The sequence below is a fragment of the Neomonachus schauinslandi genome, chromosome 3 (assembly GCF_002201575.2).
Source record: "Neomonachus schauinslandi chromosome 3, ASM220157v2, whole genome shotgun sequence".
In the NCBI taxonomy this organism is placed as follows: domain Eukaryota; kingdom Metazoa; phylum Chordata; class Mammalia; order Carnivora; family Phocidae; genus Neomonachus; species Neomonachus schauinslandi.
This window is the reverse complement of record NC_058405.1, coordinates 164,064,619-164,085,858: the sequence shown is the minus strand read 5'-3', so window position 1 is coordinate 164,085,858 and position 21,240 is coordinate 164,064,619. Positions and strand designations below refer to the sequence as shown.

The window sequence follows — 21,240 nt, the reverse complement described above, 5'->3', positions numbered from 1 at the left end:
CATCACGTTTTTAACTCAGAGACCACCCAGTGCTTGTGAGGGTGAGTAGAAAGGTGGGGGCACAGCTGCATGGGGGTTTGGGGATGTGGTCTCTTCAGGCTCGTGGGCTTGTGACACGTTCTTTTTTTTTTTTTTTTTAAGATTTTATTCATTTATTTGAGAGAGAGAGTGAGAGACAGAGAGCATGAGAGGCGGGAGGGTCAGAGGGAGAAGCAGACTCCCCGCCGAGCAGGGAGCCCGATGCGGGACTCGATCCCGGGACTCCGGGATCACGACCTGAGCCGAAGGCAGTCGCTTAACCGACTGAGCCACCCAGGCGCCCAATTGTGACACGTTCTTAAGACTAACCACTGAGGTCCTACAGAACACACATCTCAGGGGCTTTCAAAAATGCACGAATATAACAATTAGTAATAGGAGAGCAAGGAAAGCAGGCTGGTTACTCTGCATTGAGCACTTACAATGTGCCAGGTGTGGTTCTAAGCACATGACAAATATTAGCTCACTGGATCCTCACAAAAACCATACGAGGTACGATTTATGACTATCCCTGTTTAATAGAAGAAGAAACAGTGGCTTCTAGAATGTAGTGACAGAGGCAAGATTTGAAGACTGATTTGTCTTTGAAGCTTATGCTATAAATCAAGGGTCAGCAAGCTATAGCCCATTGGCCAAATCTGGCCCCACTTCCTGTTTTTGCGAAGAAATTTGATTGGAAGACAGCCACACTCATTACTTTTCATGTTGTTTACAAGTTGCTTTTGTGCTAAGACAGCAGAGTCACAAGGTTGTGGCAAACATCCTGTGACCTGCAAAGTCGAAACTATGTACCTCCTGGCCCCTTACAGAAAGTCTGCGAACCCCTGCTCTAATGAAACATTCCATTTATATGTATTTCCTTCCCACACTTTAATACGGAAACACATTTGGAAACAAACATTGAGAAAATATTTATATTTCCGTGTACATTATGCTTTAGGCATGATTTGCACTTTACTAGCTCAGAACACAGGCTGGGATTAGAATCAATACATAATTCATGAGAAATGATTCCTGATTTACAATTATAAACTAAGGAGTAGAAATAAAAGCCCCCACTCCCGCCCCCCCCCCAAAAAATCCCAAACACACAAAAAAACCCAAACCTTCTGTTCATGGAATCCTTAGTGACTAGATGAACATGACACTATCAGCTAAGCTAGGAAGTATTAAAACAATTTGTATTGTGCTATTGTGGATTTTTAAAAAATTATATTTATGATTTAGCAATTAAGGCAAAATTTAGAAATCGAGGGAAAACAATCAGCTAATAAACAAAAATAGTGCATCAAGCAAGGATAATAAATAACAAATCTATTTTTAGAAAAAAAATACACTTATACGGACTTACCTGTCACAACCAGAAAGAGGCACAAACCAACAAGACTGGAAGGGAGGATGAGAACAAAGCCTGGTAACAAGGACCATGCTTTACGAAGAATACCTTAGGGTTTGCCTATTCTCTAAGGCTCAAAGGGAAAATTATTAAAATTCATTCCTTAGTTGGTACACTGCAGCACATCACAATTATGGTCAATAAATAATCTAAAAAACAACACTGGAATGATTTTTTTTTTTAGAAAACTACCTTTCTTCAAGGAGGAATTTCACATAAACGTATATATAAAATATTCCCTGGAAAAGGAATCTTACTTCTATATATAATCCAGTCAGCAGATCCAAGGTGAGATTTTTTACAAGACAGAGTTTGTTTTCTCTAAAGATGTTACCTCTGCCCTACTACTTTTTTTTCTAAGGAGTAAAGAGAAACAAAATATCTTTTTCAGTGTTTCTAGCTGTCTTGAGATAACTAGCTTCACAGTCCCTACCAGTGGGATGTTGAGTGAGCAGATGCAAGTCTAGTCAAAGTCCTTCAAACCAAGGGAGAGGAGGTTCAGGTAATCTTCAACACAGAGCAGGGCCTTCAGGCCTGCGCCCCTCCTAACTGCTGTTTTAGTGCCTGGGTCTCCCAGGCTCCGAATGGAAGAGCATCCGTGGGCTGTAATTATTGGGACTAAGGAGCAATGTGTGTAATAGGATCAACATGCCCATAGTTTGGACCGGTTGAGTAGAGGCTATCCTGTAATACTAGTCCTCTCTCCCTGGGCCACTGGGAAGTGTTACCACCACCCCCGTGAACACAAAGACAGCGCATGAAGGGGTATTTCTGTCATCTATAAGTGTTCTCTAGAATTAGAGAGAGAGGGAAAAATCGCAATACTCTTTTGGTCTACAGATTAGCAAACCCATGAAAGCAATATCCCGTGGAGAACTGACAGCTATTCTGAGGATGTGGATCAAGTACAGAGCAACCTAAATAAAGGCGCAAGAAGAGTTTATATTTCTGTGAGAGATCAACAGGCAAGAGATACAGAATTTACTTATTAATGCACTGGTTACTTTTAAGACAAACCACCAGATAATTTGCAACTATTCACTGAAGGTTTTGCAGGTTTGGATAAATATATCTTTCTTCTTCATACTCTTAGGTCCCAAATATTTATGTAAACTTCTAATCTGAATTATTTTATGTGAAAAAAAATAAAGGCAATATCCTACATATCTTCTTTAAAAAAATTAAGCCAAAGCCTCCCCTATCACTTTGAGTGGAAAAGGTATTAGTGACTATCATTCAGATTATCTTAAAAAGAAGCTACAACTGTTGATAATTCCTAGTTGGATATGTGGATCTATTTGACTGGTGAGGATTACATTCATTAAAGGAATCCTAATGAAACACTCGTATAAAAGCTTTTTTTTTTTTTTTTTGCCAATAAAAAATAATGAAAATAAAAGGTCTGTATCTTAAAATGACTTTTACAAGTAGAGGAGCAATGGAAGCTTTTGGACCATCGTCTTAATTGTGAAGACATCATAAGCACCCCAGTATTATTTTATGCCCCACATTGTTCCAGACAGGAGAAGGTTCTTCACTGCACGAGAGAACCACACGACACAAACACATCCAAATCACACCACAAGTTGCACTAGCATGGGAAATACGTCAACGAGACAACACATGGTAGGGGCCAGGTACCAAGGGTCAGCTCACACACCAGGAACCACACAGAAACACTCTGAAACTCACAAAGATGCTTACTCTATTCCCCACCCTGTGCCTCCAAAAATCACCCCCAGGGCCAGAATGGTGCCTGCCACTGCACCTATTAGCCTGCTTGTGGCCATGTTCACTGTGTGGAGGGAAAAGGGAGATTGTTTTTAACACAGGGTATTAATTACACACTGATTTTGCTAACACACAAAATAATCTATTTAGGAAATGCTTTGAGAGTCAGTTAAATACTGACATCTTTCCTTTAAGATTTGAAATGAAGGTCTACAGACACGCCTAGGATATTATACCTGAGGATAATTTCGGTAATTTTGAGGATAATTAAACTTCAAACTCCACAAACCCTTCTTAAAAACATCATCTCTTATCAACACTCTTCAACACATAAATAATCTAATTGGAGTTAGAGTTCCTACAAGGAATGAGTTGGAATTAAAATGTCAATTAAAATGCGTAACAGCAAGTCTGGATTTTAATTACAAAGTAACAAACCATTAATATACTTTATAAACTTCTCAAACTGCAAAATATGCCTAAGACGCTACGTGTTTTTAAAATTCGGAACTTTTTATCCAATTTTGTGAAAATCCTTAAAATTTAAAACAGAGTATCTTTAAAATTAAGTGTATTTTCACCTGGAAGTGTGTATTTCACATAACTCTGCAACGTTTGGGCTTCTGTCCTGGTAGTTGGGCATTTAGGTGTTTTTTTACAGTTTCCAGGGCATAAACTATTCACTGAGAGAGAGTTAGGGTCGCCCGGAAGCTTTGGACCGCCCCGTGGTAGATTACTGAGTGGAGACACTCCATCCCCACACCTCACCCCTTCCATGCAGAGCTTTCAGATACTGCAAAAAGGGCCTGCAATAAGCAGAAGTCCCCAAGCTGCTCTCCACACAGGCAAGATGAAGCGTAGTGTTGAAGCAGGAAGGCAGATTATTTAAGATTGAGTGTGGGGGGCGGAGGTGCAAGCGTGTGGACCTATACACACTTTACCTCATCTCCCTGCAAACCAAAAGTTCTGGTTTCAGATCACTTTACTAATGAAAAGAGAGAGTCACTGTGATAAGGCTGCATCACACCGACTGTGTGCTGGGAGACAGTGAAGCAAAATAAAGAACCACAATTTGAACTCACAATTTCTTAAGGCTTAATACTGGGTTCATTGACTTTTTTGTCTAACTACTCTCCCACAGAAGAGAGAGAACCTTGGATCTCCAACCCTGGTGAGCAGCTGTACTGCATTTTATCACAGGGCAAACAATATGAGTGAGAGTTTCTAGTTTTATCATTAGGTAGGCACAACCTGAGTTGTTCTTAAAAAGAAAAAAAAAAAGGATGGGAAACACAACAGAAAACAGAGAAAGTCTACTGAGGGCATTGAGGGGAATGGAAAGAAGACCAACATATAAGGTGGTGGTGATGTTTTCCAAATATGACAATACATTATCATCCAAAATAACCTAAACTATATCTCAGATTTCCAAATTGTGGAGGCTAATACTGGAGTGAAAGGTATTATAGATATAAATACTCATTTTTTTAAGATCTTAGAAAATCACTGCCTTCAGAATACTAAATTAACAAGGATATATTATTTTGTGTTTTTCTTAAGATTTGGGCATTGGGGGGCGCCTGGGTGGCTCAGTCGTTAAGTGTCTGCCTTCGGCTCAGGTCATGATCCCAGGGTCCTGGGATCGAGCCCCACATCGGCTTCCTGCTCAGCGGGAAGCCTGCTTCTCCCTCTCTCTCGCTCCCCCTGCTTGTGTCCCCTCTCTCGCTGTGTCCCTCTCTGTCAAATAAATAAATAAAATCTTTAACAACAACAAAAAAAAGATTTGGGCATTGGCCCTCAGAGCCAAAATGCATGAAAGTCCTATTACCTCTTCAATTTTTATGTAAGCTACACCACTTTCTAATGCTAAATTGTAGGAAACACACACACACTGGTAAAATGTGGTGCTGACTGAATATTTGTTAACTTTTAAAAACTATAACGGCATGAATGATGAATAAAATAGCAATTTAAAGAGGCTTTTGTGTTTGCTACGGACATAATTTTTCACAGTAGAATCAATAAAATTAGGCAATCTGTCATGTGGGTTTTAGAAACCAACCAGAGGAGCAAAGCATTGCTACCTTGCTTCAAATACACATTCCAGATAAACAGATACAGTCTATAATCTCTGCTGAGCAAGAATAATAATTTCCAAATTCTTAACTGATAACCACTCTTAAAAGCAAAGCAAGATAAAGTAAGTGGGAAAAGTTTTTTCAAAAGTACCTCCCCCCCGCCCCGTTTGCCCTCCTTCCCTCCCACTACCTTTAATTCTGGTACACTGAAAATGTATGTAAAGTACACTTGACTCTTTATCACTGATACTTAACAGGGCTATCTCTTCCAGTGGGTCATGACTCAACCTGCTTTTAAACTGACGTGAATTAATCGAGTGGCTCGCAAGTGGGTGGATTTTTATAGGGGACAAATTTGAAAACTGAGAGTTTAGCTGCTCCTCACAGCTACAAAGGACTTATCTTCTTATTAAAAAAAAAAAAAAAAAAAAACCCAAAACCAACCTTTGGACCTTTGGGGGCCTGTGCTGTCGTTTTCCTTCTGTACTAATTTATTAATGACGTAATGTCATTGTTCATTCATTCACTCGTTCATTTGTTATCCACTAACTGTCTTTTTTTTTGTTCCAGGAACTATGCCAGGCACATGATGACACACCTTAGTTTTCTTCACATCCCACCAAACCTGGAGATGGAACTTGTAAAGATTCTAGCCTATTAGGGACTCGACTTTGTTCCCTAACTCTTTAACGTACTTACCTTCCCATTATAACTTGTTTGTGGAAGTTCTTTAATACCTAGCAGTATGTCTTCATTTTTGTTTTCTCATTAATTTCTGTTGTTTGTTGGTTTATTGTTATCATTGTTTTTCGTTTGGGTTCGATCATACATGCTAAAAAGGCAGAACTTTTTAATAAGCATGTGATACTAAGATACAAACTATAACTTTCCTCCTTTTCATAAGACTTTCTACTTTACATGTAGAATTCTTCCACAGACAGGTCATGCTTCAGATAGCGTGAAATTGTGCTTTTGAAACTGAGTAGTTGGGTTTTTTTTCATACTTTTAGAGAGTTTCTGAAACAAAATGGTGCATTATTTCATCCATGTGATTCTAATGAGCCAAAGGGACTATAATCCTGCATCCCTTAATACTTCAAAGGCAGGAGGCATCAAAGCCATCGTTTGTGCTCTATAAGCCAAAGTTCTTTCTGCAGGGATTTGTGATTTTCCTAAAATTTAAGATTAGAAGTAAATACTAAATATACTCTTTATACTTTAGAGTATAATACTGGCACAGCTCCATATTTCAATGTTAGACACACAATCAGATCTCCTTACTCTTTTCCATGAAATTAAAAAATAAATTCATTTTCAGATACATTGGGACAAACGTCTAAAAAAGATGAAAAACAAATTATTTCATATAAGAATACTATTTCAGTCAGTTTACACTGTCAATGAAAATATCATCGAGGGGCGCCTGGGTGGCTCAGTCGTTAAGCGTCTGCCTTCGGCTCAGGTCATGGTCCCAGGGTCCTGGGATCGAGCCCCGCATCGGGCTCCCTGCTCAGTGGGAAGCCTGCTTCTCCCTCTCCCACTCCCCCTTGTTTGTGTTCCCTCTCTCACTGTGTCTCTCTCTGTCAAATAAATAAATAAAATCTTTAAAAAAAAAAAAAAAAGAAAATATCATCGAGTTTTTCTGAACCCAAACAAAATAAACTCAGTTACTAAAAAAATTTTAAACCTGGTAAATCCTTAGGTTATTAATGAGGCCATTATTAAAAGGAGAAAAATACGTAGGTGATATATAATTATACATGAGCATAAACATATATGGTAATCATAATATCTAATCATCTGAACTACAAAATCAAAGATTTGTGCATTCACAAAGGAAGTTATCAACAAGATAAATGCAAAAGGTACATGGAAACACTAAATAATACCCCTCAAGGTATTAAGGCTTAGAAATTATTGTTTTCAAAATATTAAGTGCTAATAATATAATACTCCCTTAATACCAGCTTAATCATTACCTGGTTACTGTTTCACCCCTTCAACTTATTGCTATGCTGTGAGAACCAGCAGAATAACTGAATACTCAGCTTTAAATGAGGCAGTGCAAAATAACAGAAAAAGCATTTGGCTCAAGATCAGGTGATCTGTTTGATTCTTGGCTCTGTCCTTACCTAGCAGTTAACCTGGATAATTAAGTTCGTTTTCTCATTTGCAAAGCAGTGGGTCTGGACTGAATGGCCACTAAAGCCCTTCTATCTCTGATTTGATGACTATGGACATAATGAGAGGGGCTGACCAAAGCTCCCAGGAACAGTCTCTGCCCTTCCTTATCAATGAAAACATGTGATATGTTCCAGTTTCTTCTCTTCCCTCCTGTAATGGTGATGCAAACCATCCAGTGAGAGACGTTCCATTGTATTGCATAATAAGCACGGTGCAAAGATGCCCACAAATTGTCAAAAATTATTCTACCCCATGAGGATAAACCAAAATAATTTCTCCCCGTGAATTCAGTGGACACATGTTGGGAGAAGAGGGACCATAAGAGTCTTCATATGTGAAATAAATGGCAATGTGGAGAACATGAGTGAAGTAATATGTAATAGAAAATCTTTTAAAAAAAAAATCCCCGCTCACATGGTTTTTGCTTTGAAATGCTATTTCCTGTCTTTTAATAATTTTGGTTTGAGAGGTTGGAGCAAATAAACCAATGTGCTTTAAAACTGTGGGTCAACAAGTGCACAGTGACTTCAATGGCAATATTTTTATGTGTGCTTTTTTTTTTGTCCCTACCCAGATAAGAGGTTGAATTTTTATTCTTCCAGAAACTTACCGTTAAAATAAAATTTCCAAACCACATGGGCTCATTTCTGATGCCCCCAAATCAACTGAACCAAAGTCACAGAGTTCTCCTTGATTTTTACTAATTAGGCTTAGAGCCAGAGGTCTGCAGTTGGATACAATTTATCTTTTATGCCCACGTTTGGAATAAAAAAGGCAATATTTTCAATTTTCTTTTGAATTTTTTTCTCCCTAACAAGAAAGCACACTGAAATTAAATAAAACTAAGTATTTTTTAATATGCTGTCACTGTATCTATACAAAAAACCTTCATCTACGGATAGGACAGGCCAGATCATTTGGGTGTTGCCCATTATATATGGCAGGCAACTGAGAAGCACCCCCTGTGATCGGTAAGGCAAGGGTCAACCAAACTAATTCGATCACGAGAAAGAATACTTGGCAGTTAGAGGAAACCTGAGGCACCTCACAAGCAGTTGAACCTACAGTCAGGAAAGTACAGACTGTTTCAATGTCTGGAGTTCACGACCTGCTCCTCTTCAACAAGGCAATACAACAAATGATTACTGATAAACTGAAAATCAGCACTAACATGCACCATTTTATTTCCTTCACATGTTCCCAACAGGAAAGGATGTAACATTTATTAAGTGCCTACAGTACGCCAAGGATATGTGGTCGTTTGATTGTAGACAGTCAATAAATATTTGCTATCTGGATAAAATTAGACATAAAGTCCAGAGTTTCTCTCTTAACATTCTCTTTTAAGCAGAGTATCAAAAATAAAATCACGAAACTCACTACAAGGTGTTAAACTTTGATTTCTGTTGTTTCTCATTTTACTAGTGTATTAACAGAGTTTTCTATAGAGGCTGGAAAGATATTAATAACCATTATAGACAGAGCTATTATTTAGTCATACTAAAATTACTTGCCTTTTCTGGCAATCTAATAATTTACAATAATGACTGCTCTTCATTTGTAGTAATTAATGGCTTTTTTTCAATTTAATCAAGATTACTGCAGTCACGAGGATTTTAACAATTTTAGAACCAGTGGGTGCCTTTACTTTAGTGACTCCACTGTCTTCGTTAAAAACGAAAAAAGAAAACATGCAACAGAAAGAAACATACCAGGATGTGTATATGGATTACCTCTGAGTTGTGGAATTAAGCATGATTTTTATTTCCTTTTGAATCTTTTCTGTATTTTCAAAATTCTCTAGTATTACTTGAATGGTCATAAAAGTTATTTTTAAAAGATAATAGAGAATAGCACCACGGGAACAAGGAAAATTAAGACAGAAGGCAGCCGTGAATCTCCTCTTCTCCAGAATGCAGCTGCTTACGCCTCCAACTAAACTTTCTAGGCATGGGTGGGCGAGGGAATGGGGAACTGACAGAAGCAGACACCTGATAATCCCCCACCCCACCTAATGAAAAAGGACAGAGGTTAAGCCATTTGAGCTCTGCTCATCTCTTCAGGCATCTTTATACATCACTTGAAGAGACAGCATCTAGGTCTTCAGGAGAATGAAGAGGAACTAACGTGCCATGGAGAGAAAATCTGGAAAGCGTGAACGTCTGCTTCCCTTGTAAGAGCTTTAAATCTGCTCTAAATCTAACTTCTGAGGGTGGATCCAAGAATTTTTTGTTCCAGTTTTAACGTAACTAAAGACTAAATGTAAAAGTGGAATTGGTTCCTTTTTACAAATAGAAGAAGGGGAACAGAAATAGACTGTGAGGGCATGACTATGATTCTTACAGAATTTAATTTCATGGCCATATTCTGCAAATGCATGGAGAGTGTTAAACACGCCCACCATTACTGAACATTACACATGCACCCGGACCAGCTAAATCTCTTCAGGAATTGAGGACCACGGAGCTTCATACATTTTTGAAGTCGTATTTTCCCATATGGACAACGCTGGTTCGGAGATTTTAAATGAGCTTTCATGCAAAACTAAGCAGATCAAAATGATACTATTTCTATATGTATTTTTCCTACCTGCAGGGAAAAAAAATCATGATAATTATTTATAAAGTAAATAAATAAAATAAAATAAATATAAAATATAAATAAAATAAAATAAATATAAAAATAAAACCATTAGTGGTACCATGAAAAGGAAGAAGCTGATGTATGATGTCACCGGGATCCACCCTTTGTTCTAGTAACTCCGGTTTCTCAGGTACAAGGCTATAGATGCTGTAGTAAGCCTATTGCAACTGATGCCTTTTTTAGATCTTTGAAAATCGTATGAGGGCTTGGGAATGGGGGGAATAATGAGAAAGTGATTATATAACCCAATGTAATGGAAGACAATGGGCCTGAGACTGGGCATTTGGGTCCTGGTCCCAGCCCTGTGTCTGGTTACCTGAGTCTCAGCCCTGTGTCTGGTTACCTGAGTTACTATAGGATGTCACCTGATTTCAAGGCCTAGGTATTCTCATCTGCAAAATGAGGGTGGTTCTAGATGGCTATTGAGACTCCTTCTAATTCTAAAATTCTAGGGGTGCCTGGGTGGCTCAGTTGGCCGAGCATCTGACTCTTGATTCCAGCTCAGGTCACGATATCAGGGTCATGGGATTGAGCCCTGAGTCGGGCTTCATGCTCAGCACGAAGTCTGCTTGAGATTCTCTCTCCCCCTCTGCCCCCCCTCTGCTCACTCTCCCTAAATAAAAAGATAAATAAATACATAAATAAATAAAATCTTTTTAAAAAATAAGAAAAAAATAAAATTCTAATTTCTCTCCATCTGATGGCTGATTAAAACAAAGTCCAGATCGTTCATGTTCTCTTTGAAGAATTAAAGTTCTGTGAAGATTTTCAACTTCTTCCTAATCAAAAGTGTGTTTAAACAGAGCATAGAAGACTGCCATCCCCCTCTGGCGGGACTCAAATATTGAGGAACGACTAGAGTCTCACGACAGCCAAAAAGATTGTATCTATTAGAAAACTGGCATAGCATAGACAAACTGTAAAATGATTAACATATGTGATTATGGAAAAAGAAGGTTGAAAGGAAAGAAAGGAAACTGGAAGGAAGGAAACTGGTATATTTACTTCTTCCTAACCTCAGTTCCAAACTAAGGGGAAATTCAAACATTTTTCTTTCGATACGTCATTCTAGAATCCTTGATTCTGCAGTAACATGAATTATATATTTGAATGGCAAAAAAAGATAATCTGATGTGTCTCCTTTCAAATTTATTAAGTTCTTATATTGGCACCACTGAAAGAGTACCAACAAATTCATTATGTAATGAACTGAAACTGAAATCACACAAACCCTTGGGTCCTTCATCCTTAGGGGGGTGAAGGTTCCTAACTGGATCCCGGATGCTGCAATCTGTCCCTGCCCAGGTGAAATCACAGATGCAGGTGGCTTCATTACTACACACCTGTGAAGAACAAACAACAGAGATGGCACATTTTCACTGCGCTTTTCTGAATCATGGAGATAAATGTAAAAGAGACACGGGGCAGGGCGGAAACTTTTAAAAACCTCTTTGAATTTTTTAGGTCTCCCATGGTTGACAAGGAGAGACAATGATACATTAAATTGTTGAATGGTGTTTTCTTGTTACTTAGAGAGAGACATCCATTAAAAAAAGAAAACTTTTAATTAAATGTTAATTGTTTATGTTGAAAAAATTACTTAAGTGCACAAATGTCTGACGCTGTAGTTTTTTCAGAAGTAGTTGTTTCTAAGGAACATACTTTAGAAACATGCTTAATTCAAGAAATTAATAGACACTGGGCTCCAGTGGCAAGGCCAGTGATGAAAGACCAGAAGACATAAATCACCAATGCACTGTTTTACCTCACCATGTCCAATATCACTTTTGTTTGGTAGCATTGTCCCGGACAAAAGAGCACCCTGCCCACCTCCCCTTCTCTTAGTCAGCCAGGCTGAAGACCCCCTAGCATGATGTTTGTCTCCTTTTGCTTGTCCTGGAGACCAAGCAGCATCCTGGAATGGGCTTGTAGTTTATATGAAATAAACCACCATCTGCAAACCAGAGACAGAGGTGTTTAAACTCTTATCTGCCTGTGAGATACATCCAGAGACTGATCATTAGGGATGATAAATTGAATACAAGCTTATTGCTGTAAGAAGCTTTTTAATCTGAAATGTTATAATATCATGATTACGATTAACGATGCTGAATTTGACCTTTTATTTAACAGGATGAAAAAGTGGGAGGGGTAGTAGGAACGAAGGGCCTTTGTAGGCGTTAAGTTTTATGAAGTTTTCAGAGCAATAACTGAAAGGTCCGTCCGGTGTTTTTATTTTAACATAGTGATTATTGCACATCGACTATGCCAAGCGCTTTATGTAAAGCATTTAATTTAATCCTCACACTAGCAGCCTGGTGGCTGAGAGAGGATAAGCGACTTACCCAAAGTCACCAGGAGAGCAAGAAGCAGAGCCAGGACTCAAACCCATGGCTCTTTCTAGCCTCCAAATCCATGCTCTAAATCACTAAGCTATACTGGCTCCACTTATAAGCCTAGGATTCAACCAAACCCAAAACTCTAAACAGTCACTGGGCATGCCTTTCTTAGGCCTCTCTACCTTGTTCTACTCCACATCATCTGCTAGCTATATTCTGAATTAGGTTTACCTTCACTCCAGCATCCTCCTTTTACATTATCACTCTCAATTTCCCCAGGTCTCTTTTTTTCCATTTCTAAATTCTATATAAATTTTTGAAATATCTTTTTTTTACTAAGCCAATTTAAATAATTATTAAAATTTGTTTCTAGATATTAAGCCTAGGTTTGCCAGGAAGCGTCTGCCCAACCACTTCATAGAATTACAAATGTAATTCATTCAACTAGAAATGTAGTTCATAGAATTACAATTACATGCAGGTGTGAGTAGAGAAAGCATCTTCTCTTCAGCTGGCAATGGTCTGAGCATAACCATACGACTTGAAACATGTGAATTCTATCAGTGATCCAACCCCTAGTCTATGTGATCTGGCACATACAGATGCTCAGTATACGTGCTGAGTGGCTAAAAGGGGATTACTGAGGGGACTAAAGTTATTTTGAATGGTACAAAGTAATGCATAGGGGGTCTATAACTCTTTTAGGAACCGTATCAATTTTCTTCCAACTCTTTAGATGTCAAGCTATAGACAACGTGGCGGATACAATAGCCAGTGATAGAAGAAACAACAAAATAAAACCGTATCAATACATATGGGTACTATCCTTAGCAGATAAGGATACTAAGGAAATCATCATAGTCAGGGCATAAATACTGGCAACACTCACAAAAGGAAAATGGCTGGCATGAAAGTCTGACCACTGTGAACTTTCAGGATGCCAGACAATAAAGGTTTGAACCGGAACACAGATGCTTACTTACCCCATGGCCTGAACAGACTTTACCCTTGGAATCAAGTGGGCAGCTACTCATATTCAGGGCCTGAATCTGTAGGCACTTCCGATCTAAACACATCATGGATGGACCACACGGCGTTCCATCTTCTACATAGCCCACATCTGTATCATCATCTAAAATCACATGAGCACCACTGAAAGGAGAAAGATATTCATACAACCATTAGCACCATAGTTAGAAAGAAAAGTCAACATGAATGAGGCTTGCTCCTCATGAAACTAAAGAGGCTGTCAGCGGACGTGGATGGCTCCTAGCATTTCTCCACTTCTACCTTCCTTTCCTTTTCCCCCACTTTCCCAAAATAGAAGAGCACATTGACAGGAAATACCTTTCATTGTCATTATTATATTGCATGCCATCAAGAAAAACTGTCCTTTATTCCAGGAAGGGTCTAACTTGTCTAAGACCAGTTAGAATTGTCTTCAGAACAATTTAAAAGGAAAACACAGGGGATCCTGGGTGGCTCAGTTGGTTAAGTGTCTGACTCTTGGTTTCGGCTCAGGTCATGATCTCATGGGTCGTGAGACTGAGCCCGGCAGCAACTGGCTCCGTGCTCAGCGGGGAATCTGCTTGAAGATTCTCTCCCTCTGCCCCTCCCCCAATGTGCATGCTCTCTATCTTTCAAACAAATAAATGTCTTTTTAAAAAAATAAAAGAAAAATACAGCAATCATTTGACCAAGAGAACATTATTCAACTTGTTTACCCAATAAATTTCCTAAATTTTGTTCAAAAAATTTTTGCATTTTTCCAAATCTCATATTCACTCACATAAAATGAAGGTCTGCTAAATCTAAGGATACTACAGATAAAAGTTTGCAGATGCTAATGGCAATTCTGTAAAAGAATCCCAGAAGTGTTTCAGGCAACAACAGTACCATTTGAATGAAAGCATAGCATCTTAGAATTATGACTACTTTGAAAGGAACAATACTTATTTGGAATATAACATGACTCCCTAGATTAAAAAATAAGCCTCATAATCTCTGTGCCTTGTACTCACAGATAATTGGACACCAAATGCTTGCCTACAGTATAAATAATATTTTAATAAATACGTTCTGTATGTGATTGACTATTAAACCATCTTCTAAGCCAGAAATATGTTACACAAAGTAAAGCTTAAACTTTTCTTTTGTCATAAAAAATAAAACACATAGTGTTCAAATAGTGACCTATTCCAATGCTCAAAGCTTTAATCATGGGTCAAAATGGATACTGTGAGTCTACTCAATGATCATCATTACAAAGAATGTCCATTACTAATAAGTGGCCTGATTTTTGAGCAAATGTAATTTGCAAATAAATATACAACTTTGTTTTTTTAAAATAACTCTAAACATGAAAGGAGATCATAAAATCAAAGTCAACATTCCTCTTGTGAGAAATAGAAAAATTTCGCTTGATTTTTCTGAATTTGTAGTTCTAGTGATTCATTAGGTTTTCAAACATTTAATATATTACCTGCAGTCAATCACTCGGCCTTGATGATAGAAGGAAGTTGGGATGATCTCACCCTGGAGTTGACCAATACGTGGAGCTCGAGTAAGATTGGTACAGAGTAAAAACCCACAGAACACATCACTGAGCATGTTAAATAAAAACAGAAACAGAACAGGACAGGAGGAATCAAGCTCAACATAATCAAAACTATTCAGTCCACATATATTCAAAAATTGAAAATATTTTCTCTCCTTCTAAATAAAAACGTGTGTTCAGATATTGTTGGTTGGCTATGACCCCCATCCTTCCTTGCTAACAGGATCACAGTTTGTCTGGGTAGCAACATACCCAGCCCCGAGGGATTGATCATGACTGGTCGAAGCCAGTCGTGGCACCCCCGGACCCCTATACCCACTTTCCTAGCCATCCCACTGTCCTGCCTCAAAGGACACTAGAGCTCAAAGTGGCCGCTGGATGTTGAGATGTGAGGAAAAGCCAGCTAGGAAGTTGCTGGGGAGAATGTTACTTTCTGGACAAGAGGTTAGAGGCTGACGGGGAGAAAACCTTTTGTTCCGACTCCCACACTGCCTGCCTTTGCACGTGCGGCCTTGGCATCCACCTTGCCATAGCGAGCTCCCCAGCAGCAGGATACACACTCATCATGCTAAGCATTCCAGAGCACAGGGGAGAAATCATCTGGGTCCTTAGTCACACTGTTAAATGACTCAGCGCCCATGAAAGCAGCTATCTCCATCCTCTCTGTTAAGTAAACAATGAGTTCCCCCTTAAAAAAGGTCAAGGAATTGAAATGGCACAACAAAAAAGAGAGAGAGAGAGAGAGAGATCCATGTCCAATAAATGCATGAAAATGTACTAAGTTCCACTGGTAATCAAGGAAATGCAAATTAAAACCACAATAATATAGCAGTTTATACCCACCAGAATGGAGAAAAGTAAAAAGTCTGATAGTACCAAGTGCTGGTTCAGTATGTGATTCCACAAAATTCTCATATGCATATTATTGATGGTTGAGTTTGCTAGCACACCCATTTTAGAAAATCATGACATCATCTGGTGGCACTGAAAATACACATACCCTCTGACCTAGCAATTTTTCTTCTAGGTATAGGACTTAGAAGAGTGTCCACGAATGTGCACTAAGTTACATGTACAAGAATACCCACGGCCCCATCGTTCCTAACAGCCAACACACGGAAACAACCTAAATGACCATTAATGCAGAGTGGAGAGCTACATCATGGTATGTGAGCATGAATACAAATGATAGTAAAACCAATGAACAATAAATATGAAGAGTGACACACACCATGCAAGATGCTTAAAATGCTGAACTTAAGAGGCAAAATACAAAATAATACATGAAGTATGATTCCCAAATGCTATACCAAACTTTTAGGCAAAATGTATTGTTTAGGGAGGAAAACCGAGGCAGCCAAACTCTAAAAAGGCAAGAAAGTAATTGTCACAAAAGTCAGGATGATAGTACCTCCAGGAGCAAGATGAGGGCACCTTGTGGGGAAGGATACATTTTCTGGGATGCTGCGAGTTCTGTTTCTTGATTCAGGTAGGGGGTGACATAGGAGGTCATGTAATAATTATTTGGCAAACTGTATATTTGTGTATTATTCACGTTTCTGCTTATATGTCGCATCTTCCAATTTTTGAACATTTCAGAAAACACGCATTAATTTTCTTTAACTCAGTGGTGGTTGGATATTCTGTTACTAGATAGTCAAAAGCTATCTTTTATACAATGATCCAATCCAATGCCTCCCAAACTTTTTGAAGGGACAAAGACACAGAGAAATGATCAGGTTTGTCTAGGACATTAAGCTAATGAATGAAGCTAATGAAATCCAGGTGTCCAACCACATGGATTTTTAATACTTTAGGCCCCACTTCCTCTTGGTCTCTGTTACCTCAGAAGGAGGATCAATATTTTGGAACATCTGTGCCTCACTCGTGAGACATGAGGTGGGAAGTTCTGTTCTATTATTTTGGTTTAATTTTAAAGAAACTATGGTCAAAGATTTGTTGCCTCATCAGCCTCATCCACCATCAAAGGCTGCAGGCAAAAGCAAAGTTTCATGAAACACAACAGAGAGATCATTAACTAGAAAAATGAAACTTCTTTAAATCCTTGCTCTGCTTCAGAATTGTGAGAATCCTCATTGTTATGGAAGGGTAATGAAGGAAATTTGGCCCATAACTTGATGGGCTCATTGATCCATGTCATTGAGTTAACCTTAATAAACTATTAAATCACAATTTTAATGTTCCTCAACTAATCCAGGGAAAATATTACCAACGTACTCTGAAAATATGTCATTTCCTGAGTAAAGATGCCTCTGGAATGCACTAACTAGATGCTTTATAGAAGGGGGAAAAAATCTGATATGGACATTAGATGTTTAATTAAATCAAATGGTATTGCACTCACGGAAAAATCAAAAATATATATTACTTCATTTTGAATTGTCCCCCAAATATATACAGTCTACATATTTTGCTTGTAGAGTTCTGTGTATAGTAGGACATTCATAGGCCATATGTTCCAGCAAAAGTAGAAAATTAAGACCTAATAGCACTTTATAATACCTTAGCAACGTGTCTTTTCAAAATAAGCATCAAGTAAAATACAACATATGAGACATGTTCTGAAGTTTACAGAAATGTTGTGAGTCTATACCACAGTTAACAGCTTGGTCCACAGCAATTTGCTTCTAGATATACTAACGTATTTTTTGAAATACATACTGTAAAATTTTAAATAGTTGAGTATTTATTAAAAATCAGTAACATTTATTTCGTGCTCAATTTACATTTGAATCAGGGCTTCCAAATCACTCATCGTGCCCCCAAAGCTGACCACTCACTGTTTGCTGCACTGGATCCATCGGTCTCCGTCCCTCCCGCAGTTTCCCTTCTCGGTGCCTTCTGTGTTTAGCTTTTCGTAACAGAACTTGTCAGACCCAGAAGCCTCTTTTGGAGAAGAGCACAGGAAGACAATGTGTTTTAGCTGTCTGTGTTATGCACAACCAACAGCACCAATGGTAAATGTTTAACAACTGGTTCTCCAGAAAAAGAAAAAAAGAAAAAAATCCCCACTCTTAGCATTTGCCAATTTCCATGGTGTAAATACCATCGTGTCAATTTCCATGGTGTAACACATGGCTAATTTCAAGCTATCAATGTGATGGCAACAGGCTTCTGAAATTCCTCAAAACCTCACACTTGGCTCTTGCAAGCTACTCCAAGACAGCTCCCACAAGCTGCTGTTTTTAACTTGAGAAACAAACTGATTTCAATTCTTGGTGGGTTTGAGGGAGGGAGGAAGGGTCATCAGCAGGAATTAGGGAAGTGGCACTTAGAAAATGAAGAAAGATTCTTAGGCCTGTTTTACACAAGTATTAAAAGATACTATAAAATCTTAGGCAATTAAGATTTTATGTCGACACTTGGGTTTTGGTATTTAAACCTTTTAAAAGACAAATATGCCTCTCTTATCTTTCCTCTTTCAAAACTGAAGCACTGACAGTAAATCTTTCAGTTACATGATATTTGCCAAACACTGAAATCACTCCTGCAGGAGCTCTGTTATCTCGTGTGCTTTTCTTTTCTCCAGTGACCCAGTCTCAGCCAGCAAGACAGACCCATTTCTCTCTGCTGTGGTCTGGCCCCCATGAACTGAAGATTAAAAGGACAGGCACTGTAAACGTCAGGAAGAGAGTAAGTGCATTGGGGCGCCTGGGTGGCTCAGTCAGTTAAGCATCTGCCTTCAGCTCAGGTCATGATCCCGGGGTCCTGGGATTGAGCCCCTTGTCATCAAGGCTCCCTGCTCAGCAGAGTCTGCTTCTCCCTTCCCCTCACCCCTGCTCATGCTCGCTTGCTCTCTCTCTCTCTCAAATAAATTTTTTTAAAAATCTTAAAATCTTTAAAAAAAAAAAAAACATTTAGGGACTGTACTGAGAGCCAGGACCATGTACCCAAATCTCTGGGTCTGCACCTCAGGAAGTACCTGCATTTCTTCCTTTCAAATTGAGATGATAAAACTACAGAATTTTTAAAAGTAATTCTGGTACTTCCCTGAGGTAAAGGAACAAAAGGCTAACCTGAGGGATAGTGGTTAAACCCAAGGTACAGAATGAGAGTGATTCACACAAGTGGCTAGATAATAATGTGACAGCCACACTGAACCCAATCTTTGCAGGTGCATGTGACATCCCCTCTCTGACAGCCCCATCACTGTGTGACACGGCTTGGTTCTGATGACAAGTCCCCAGCTTCAACAGCTCTTTTCTGTGGTTTTTGTGACTGAGATTCACAGTTCTCTTTATTCTCACCCTTTTCTGGATTTTTTTTTAAAAACCATCACTTCAGGGGCGCCTGGGTGATGCAGTCAGTTAAGCATCCAACTCTTGGTTTCGGCTCAAGTCGTGATCTCGGGGTCGTGGGATTGAGTCCCGCATGGGGCTCCCTGCTCAGCATGGAGTCTGCTTGAGACCCTCTCTCCCTCTCTCTCTGCCCCTCCCCACTTTCTCTCTCTCTAAAATAAATAAATAAATCTTAAAAAAATACGATAAAATAAAAACATCACTCCAAGCTATCCATGTCTTCAGCGACACTGGCAGAGCAGGATAATACCCAGAGAAACCGTGTGCAACCACCAAGCAGGAAAACGCGACTTACTTGTGCCCCACACGTGCTGACATTGGTTGTCCCGGGTCTTGCACTCCCCATTGTAACAGCGGCCCTGGGGACAGGGACACACGTTAGGAGGCCCATGCAGCCAGTTCCCTTGTCCCCAGATCTGCACTGCAAGGTCTCCTTTTGTTGTTATTTGGATTAGTTGATTTGTTTTTTCACTCCATACCCCAATATTTTCACAGTGAAAATAAAAATCACAAACATCTTAAGGGAAGCACAACAGACAGTTAAATTCTAAAACTCAGAACAGACCTCAGAGTACAGCTCTTTAAGTCAAAACTAATCCCCTGAAATTTTAAATTTTATGGAAAACAAACATTGGTACACTTCTTTGGGCGATTCCAAAATGATTTTTAGCTTCTTTGGGGTATGAATGTTACATTATAACATGGCTTCAGAAAAGACAAAACCCACATCATCACATACGATAGCACATTATAACAGTCATATTTTCCCATTAGAGGCTGATGTTATTGAAAGATGGTCACAACTCAGTAAATTAGATTCCTAATTCTTTAGTCATTATATTTTTTCTTTGCTCTCAATCTGGACAATTTGTCACCAGAGTTAAATATCATACTAGATTTAGTATTTAATATGCCATGAAGCAACACGGAATTAGAAGTCCATTGCAATAATGTATGGTTCTTTGAGTTGCGATTTCCCTTTGAAGATATATTCATCGGAAAGGAAAAAAAAAAGAAACCTCACAAACTAGTCCTTTTAAAATTAGATTGAAAACTTATAGCCCAGCATACCTGATTTTGATTGCATGCATATCCATCTTGTTTATGAAGGTTTGGTGGGCACTGAAAAATACAATGTTTTTCATTAATGTTCAACATAAGTACCTTCACCTTATGTGTATAACATAAATATGCAAAAAAAAAAAGCAAGCATGGTGAATATATAATTGGGAATGTCTAGAAAAACATGAGTAACCCCTTAAGTAGGTTATCCAAACTACTTCTTCTATTATTGGTAAAAATAATAAATTCATCCATGCAGTGAGTACTTTTTACTTCTCTGTTTTCCATGAGGTGGACTAAAGTAGGAACTTACATTCACTTGCTTATAGAGTCAAAAGTAGAAGGAATTAAAACGGACAACGAAGGGCATGAATCAGCTTGTTATGTAGGAGTGGACACATTTGGGAACTAACTCACAGGACGTTTCTCAGCCCTGGGAAGTGTCAAATCTGCATTCGACACCCCTGACGCTCACCTCTAGGCCACATTATTGAAAAAGAAGAAATAGTCTCTCAACTCAATGTGAGTGCTGCATCTCCATTATGTCCCTGACCTCTCCAACTACAGACGTGCTACTAGAACAATTGTGATGGGATGGTTATTTCTTTTTCCAGGTCTGTTTATCAAGTCATTGTTTAAAAGTATACTTCATTTCCCTAAAAAGTTACTCTGAATGAACTAAAACTTTTACTCTCGGGGCGCCTGGGTGGCTCAATTGGTTAAGCAACTGCCTTCGGCTCGGGTCATGATTCTGGAGTCCCGGGATCGAGTTCCACATCGGGCTCCCTGGCTCAGTGGGGGGGTCTGCTTCTCCCTCTGACCCTTCCCCTCTCATGCTCTCTGTCTCCCATTTTCTCTCTCAGATAAATAAATAAAATCTTTAAAAAAAAAA

General features: G+C 38.8%; 1 protein-coding gene across 1 annotated transcript in view; it reads right to left on the bottom strand.

The window, feature by feature from the left end:
• The window catches only part of ADAM23 (ADAM metallopeptidase domain 23), a 169,516-nt gene that overhangs the window by 8,227 nt on the left and 140,049 nt on the right, over positions 1-21,240 (bottom strand). The window contains exons 19-24 of the mRNA XM_044913386.1: positions 20,358-20,408; positions 19,582-19,645; positions 17,769-17,874; positions 14,893-15,012; positions 13,394-13,562; positions 11,303-11,414 (exon numbers count right to left, since the gene is read on the bottom strand). Of these exons, the coding sequence (XP_044769321.1) occupies positions 11,303-11,414; positions 13,394-13,562; positions 14,893-15,012; positions 17,769-17,874; positions 19,582-19,645; positions 20,358-20,408 (622 nt within the window). The remainder of the gene's footprint in view (positions 1-11,302; positions 11,415-13,393; positions 13,563-14,892; positions 15,013-17,768; positions 17,875-19,581; positions 19,646-20,357; positions 20,409-21,240) is intronic.